General features: G+C 38.6%; 1 protein-coding gene across 1 annotated transcript in view; it reads left to right on the plus strand.

The window, feature by feature from the left end:
- The window catches only part of LOC105619161, a 43,754-nt gene extending 40,898 nt beyond the window's left edge, over positions 1–2,856 (plus strand). Inside the window, 1 exon segment of the mRNA XM_012200691.1 lies at positions 1,610–2,856. Coding sequence (XP_012056081.1) covers positions 1,610–2,856 — 1,247 coding nt within the window.
- Positions 2,857–6,905: the final 4,049 nt, after the last annotated feature.

Below are 6,905 nucleotides of genomic sequence, written 5' to 3' on the forward strand. Positions count from 1 at the left end.
ACTCTCTTCTCTCTCTCTCTCTCTCTCTCTCTCTCTCTCTCTCTCTCTCTCTCTTTTCTTACATATCTTTCTTTGTCTTTAAAGATCTGTCCCCCTTTTAGCAGCGCTTCCTATACTTTCCAGCGATTTGTCTCAACTTTCATGTGTTTGTTTCGCGAAATTTTATTTCGACGCGTTATCGAATTTTAAAAGACTTTAAATGATAAAAAATCGCGTTAACATTTAAAATTTAACTTTTTAAAAGTGCTATATTTAATGGGAGGATCGATGACAATTGATTTGCTTCATTAGACTTGATTGTATATCACATTTATTTTTAATACGGAAAACGTAGGAAAGTGCGACTAAAAAGAACAGATCTTCTATGGTTCTGTGCACGATCAAGCTTGATGGCACGTGGGATAGATTGGATACACAGATTGGATTCGCTTTTACGCGAACTTGTAGCAATGTGCCCACTCGCTCTTATTATATAACAAGTCTTTTTTTTATAATTGTGATTTATATTCAACGAACACATAGCGTATAGAAGTAAAAAAGAACTTAAAAAGAATTTCTATTAATATTTTTAGAGGAGTAATATACGCATACAAAAAATAAAAAGAGAATTTTCCGCAAGAATTTCTAAGAGAAATTTTAAGATTAAAACGATTGAATGAAATGTTTCCATTTACGAAATTAAAAATTAGATTTCTCTTTTTCTAATAGTTAATCTTCCACTACGATAATAAAAGGTTTATATCACAACGTTATAATGAAGAAATCTTTCGAAAGGAAGAACTAATTTCAATGACAATTAAAAAAAAATCTTAAATATGTTTCTTACCAGTAATTTACATACTTTTAGAAAAAGTTTAACATTTTTTTTATAGAACTCGATATATTTTTATGATATGTTCTTTTTAGTTAGCTGTCTTGTTCTTTAAATGATTTCAGTCTAGTTGTTATTTGCTTTAATGCTTTAGTTTTCTTAGTTAGATAATTGCTTCAAGTACTGAGTTTGTGAAGCCATCACTGACACAAGGAAAATGCGATTGAACGGCAAGGAAAGTTAGATTGTTGAGGGGAGGCGAATTATTATACGAGTGCGTCATTAAAAGATACATCACGCCGATCACTGTCATTCACGCTCATACTTGCTTATAATCATCACGTCATTGTGCTTAACGCGTTTCTCGCGCTGGCTCTCGGTGACGATGACGGAGGAAAGTGAGAACGAATTCTCTCTCTCGTTCGATATAACATTACTACACAAAATCATTTAGTGTCATTCATCATGTCGCACCAAAATAATAAACATCATCATTTTCCATTTAATGCCATTGATAGACTGACTCAAGAAGAAGAGCTCGCTTTCAAATCGTGTTAAAATTCACACTTTGAAAATATAAAAATTAGGTATTGCAAAGAGCGCTGCATGGAAATTTTGCAAGAATAAAATAATCCGCTTGAAAATATGCATCTTTGCTTTTTACAAAATCTAACACGATTTTTGAGATGAGTCCTTCAGTTCAATCACAATCGTTCTCCAACCTCTCTCATCGTTTCTCCTATCCCTCCATCTTGTCATACTTGTATTGATAAAGGCAATCGATCTGACCTGTCGCAGAGTCAGCTAAGAGCGTAATGGACGTTCATCAGGCAACCGTTGACGATCAGCGCAACTTCTACTCGGGCGAGCTGGTGAGACGGAAGAGTGAGGGCAGCGACACGCTGCCCTCACGAGCTGCGGTTGTCGCCGCCGCAGCTGCGTCGTCCTCGTCGTTGATGCCGCGCGGTGGCGTCCAGCCGCGTCACCGTAGGGTATCTTTCGACAATGCCCAAGACTCCACTAACGGCAGCTCGGCTGCCATGGACAAGGTAGTGCGGTGCCGTAACAACAAGTGCGGTAACTCGACCACCCTGGCAGAAGCGAGGAGGACCTATAAGAGCTGCCACAACTGCACCTGCCTATACTGTTCGCGCGAATGTCGAAGAGCTCACTGGCAACGTCATCGCAGGACCTGCCTTCATTCGCGAGCCGGCAGTCTCTGCCGCCAGGTACTGTCCTCGGCGAAAGAGGATCCGGCCACTCTGAAGCACATCTCCGCCCTTGCCAGACGGGGTTACGCTGGTCATGGTCGCGGCGCGGTCAAGTGCTTCTTCTCGAGCCCCGAAGCGGCCGAGCGTTTCGTTGGCAATGGCTTCGCCGATCTTGGCGAGCCTACCTACGTACGTTGGTCGGACTTACTTCCGGGCGAGATGGGCGCCGAGCTCTACGCCGAACTGATGCGCCTCTGTAAGACATATAATCCGGAAACGCGGCTAGTGCTCTACGTGGCGGTGTGCGTGGTCAGCGAAGTACCGACTAGCGGCGCGGTCAGATGGGAACGGCAATTGGTATCCAGGTGTGCGAAAATCAGACTCGACGGGGCGGCTAAGCAGCATGCTTCCTCCTCCTCGGCGTCTCCGCAGGCCAGGAGGAGACTGTCACAACAAGCACCTGCGTCTCCCTGTAACATCACTAGAGAGATGGACTCCCCTGAGACTCTAGTCTTGACATCATTACCTGGTAACAACGGTCAGAACACGCCACGAAAAGCGCGAGAGATCAGCTTCACTAATATTCAACGGCAGCTCAGGCTCAGGGGAGTCTCCTTGAGGAGACACTTTCCCCAGGTATACCGGAAACTTTGTTCTTATGTAGACGGTTCGGTGGACAAGTTCGCGCCGGTGACCATCTATCCCAGAGATCAGGCGTCCGGTAAGAGCTTCATGTGTATCATCATGCTGGATGCGGAGCCTGAACGTCTTCAATTATTGCCCACGGACTCGTCCAGGGTGAGAACAGTGGACATCAGCGTGGAGCAAGAGTGAGAGGTAGATGTTCGGATAGAACGAGATTCAAGAATCGGGATAGCTCAAGACGTCACGTCGCTCAGGATTTTCCTCAGGTTCACGGGGAGACAGTCAGAAACGTCTTCGTAGTTCTTCAAGATGAGGACTACTGACATCGGCCGGTGGCAAAGCAAGAGCGAAGATCATATTTGAAGAAATGATCAAGAATATCACAGGAGATCGCAAGGGACTTGTTCAGAATTTTCCTAAAGTTCTAGAGAAAAAAAATCGAAGATGGCTACTGACGGATGCCTTCAGATTGAAGACGACTTCATCAGTAGAGTAAACTTCGATAATGTAAAAGTTTAAAAGGTATCCTAATTTCATCGGATATCTTTTAAATGTTTATATTGTCTGTGTGTGAAAATGTTTAGATAGAAGAGTATCTAGATGAAAATGCCGACGAAAGTCCAGCTGGATTTAGTAAGCTCAATACATTTGAGCTCACAGACTTATATGATTTCACACATAAGACATGCATAGACAAAGACTTTTTCTATCTTTCCTTCTAGAGAAAAAAGAAATCGAACACATGAAAAACGAAAACTCTGTTCATATCCATCCTCTTTTTCGATACCCTAAGTATCGCGATCATATGAAGGCAATCCTCCGTCATTTCAGACATCCTCGATTTAATCGTTGCTGTATAAGAGATTTATTATAATCGTTCGCCAATATAAGTCTTATTGAAGTATTATTAACGATCCTTTCAATCCAAAATATAGATGATTAATAACTTCTAAAGAATATTTGAAGAAAATTAAATAAATATTTTCACGCGTTTATTAGTATATTACAACGATTTGATAAACCAAATAAAATAGTCTACATATAGTCATGTTTCTTTAACGATTCTTTTGAAGGGATTGAAAGGATCAGTGACGATTTCAAGATTCTCGGCGGATGGAATGGAAAGTAAGATTTAGAGTACGTTGTTGTCTCTTCGTTTAACTTTGCATTGTTTAAATATTTTATCGTATATATTATATGTAAAGAGGCGAGAAATATTTTTTCTCAGCGGATACATTCACGATCGATCGGAAGTTTATCGCTTAGAATCCGACTTTACCAGAGATGGAATTAAAATCATGCAATATCGAGCCTCGAAAGGGAATATATATTTTAAGAGTTATATTATATATTTTAATTTGTTCATGCAAATGTCATTATTATAATTAACTAACAGCGGAATGTCTGCCTTACTTACCGGCATGTAAATTCCCGTCGTTATTAATTGGATTAATTTAATAATACGAACGTAATCACGAGATTCTTTTAATCCATATTTCCCCCCTTCTTTAAACGCAAAATGGAAAAAAAAGATGAATCTCGGAGATACGGTATCAAAGATTTTGCCACAAGTATCGTTCATGTTCATGACATCGTGCCAAATGAGAAAAGCGTAAATAAAAGTAGCGAAAAGCAAACTTTCGGAACGTTGTCGCAGAACATCGTCACTTTTTCAATATAAACTTCTAATCTCGAGGGAACGCGCCACGCGTACAATTTCGGTTAAAAATGGCGGAAAGTTTTCTCGCGGATCAATGAATCGCCAATTTTACTAATAGTAAACGTAGCTTTAGGTCGAGTTGCATCACAAGAAATGACATTACGAAAGGCTGATCTCTTTCCAGCGGAAAAAGAAGAAGGGTGATCGATAATGGTGCCAATGATATAACGAGAAACTTACATCATTACTTTGTATAGCAATATAAAAATGTACCGAGAGAAAAGGGAAACTTGCAATCCGAAATTATGCGAGTGTCGCGGCGTCATCGAGTGACGATTAATCAAGCAATCGACGATGCTTCGGTGATCATAATTTAATAGATAATTAATGGGGGTAGAGAAATCGCTAACGAAGGAACGAAGGGCGGAAGCGCGATTTCCTACGCTAGCTGGTAGAAGTCGATACCCATTTTTATCGATGACAATGCAATTTTTATCGATGACGAAACACGATAAGAAAGTAAATGGAACCAAAAGAGGATGCATCGCAGTGCCAATAATAAAATGCCATCGATATTTCTATAATCGATGAGGAATATTCTATTCGCTGTCGAGGAATTAAAAGACGACAACTTATATGTTCTACATACACCGATTATGATCCTTACGATTATTGATTTCGATTAACCGAATTCCTTTGTATGCATAGCGAGAGCATCGAGATATTATCAATCGATCGTTAACATCTGTTACATTATCAAGCTTGCGACCAATGTTGATCCCTCATTTTACGTTTGTATATAGCGCTATTAAAGGGATATATACATATAGGAAAGATAAATTAGGGGTAAGAGAACGACTTCGCTAGCGAGAGAGGAGATTAAAGAAATCGATCAAAATTCGAAAGTAGGCGGCTTACCGAAGATCAGTCCGTTACATCCTCGATATAGTTCCTTTTCCTATCTCTATTACGCGAACGATTATTATTGCGACTTCGTTATACAGGCTGTATAGTAAAGTATTGATTTCGACGCTTTGCGATACATCTTGTATAAATATATTTATATATCCATTACGCTCTAGAAATATATAAGGATCAGTGAGGATACATCGGTTGGAAAAAAACACTCAATTTTGTTATACTAAAGATACAGCGTGTTCGTGACAGATTTGTATTAAACAAAATTTTCTTTCTGTAAAGAAAAGTTGCTGTATTAGAAAGTTTATTTGGAAAACAAATGATTAAAATTTTATATTATTTACTTTTTTATTGATTCGAAAAAAATCAAGAATGTTTAATTATCGAGTATTTAATTAGTTATCATAAATTGATCAAATATTTTAGTCTCACCGGAAATGTCTGCTGTAGAAATTGAATAATTACTTAGCAATGAGTAGAAACTCTACGGACACTCTGTATCTTTTCGACCGATTTGCAAAAAACTATTGCTCGACGTTATAACTATAATCAAGACGAGAGAGCTAATCCGTAAAAGAAAGAAAAAAAAAGAATTAAACAATCCATTGATCAAACGAGCAATCAGCCCACGCATAGTCACTCTAAAATCTAAAAAGATATCGTTTCAGCGTCTATTTATCGGTGCTACCAGAATGTGCTATCATTGTTTTCGCATCTGTGTATGTCTCGATTTTTTAAATAAAATATTAATTTTATTACATAAGCCCACGATGTGAATGTCCTCACCAAAACAATTTGAAACAATTTGATCGAAATTGAATAAAATAGAAGGTATAATGATAATTTCTTTAATTTGTGAATCAAAATAAAAAAAAGTAACAGTACGTTAATAAATCGATTGAAAAACGCTTTTCGATCTACACTGAGATCACTGCCGATTCAAAGGAAGTGACTTTCTTCGACAATGGAGAAAACCTGAAGTGGAGGATTTACGAAATTTTTTTGATTTATTTGGCTTTGTACAGATTTGCTACAAATTTATTATTATTAATAATACCATCGTATATTTGTAACGGTGTGGGTAAATGACGTTCTTGCAGCCTAGATGGATCTCTCGCGAGTCCCGGAGACCGATTTGAGCCCCAGACCATTCTCCGTCTTCAAATCGTACAGGATTTCTTTCCCTCATCTCTCTCAGATATTACCAATCTCGATCGATCCCGACGACCGTTTCTTGAATATATATATATTTGTATCACGAGCATACACTTCGTTTTACATAAGCTTTGGAATACCCGTGGACATTAGGTACACAACGGCTTTACAATAATTTAGTTTTTACGGGAAACCTCTTGCGGAAAGCGCGGTTGAGACGAATGATAACTATATTTATTTCGTTCATATACAAACTCGCACGATATCGAAAAGCTTACATTAAAAAAAAAAAGAATCCCGTTTCACCTTTTCCCTCTTTCTTCCCATCTCTTCTTAAAAAAAAACCTCCGATAAATACTGTGTCGTAAATTGGCGAGATAGCTAAGAATATCTTTTATGTCTAAGTGTCCTTATGTCTAGTTTCGATCTGCACCGAAGCTTCTGTAATTCTTAACGAGTATTATTATCGTTACGTTATCTTTTTTATCATATATTATACTTGCGC

Source organism: Atta cephalotes (genome assembly GCF_000143395.1).
Source record: "Atta cephalotes unplaced genomic scaffold scaffold00019, whole genome shotgun sequence".
In the NCBI taxonomy this organism is placed as follows: domain Eukaryota; kingdom Metazoa; phylum Arthropoda; class Insecta; order Hymenoptera; family Formicidae; genus Atta; species Atta cephalotes.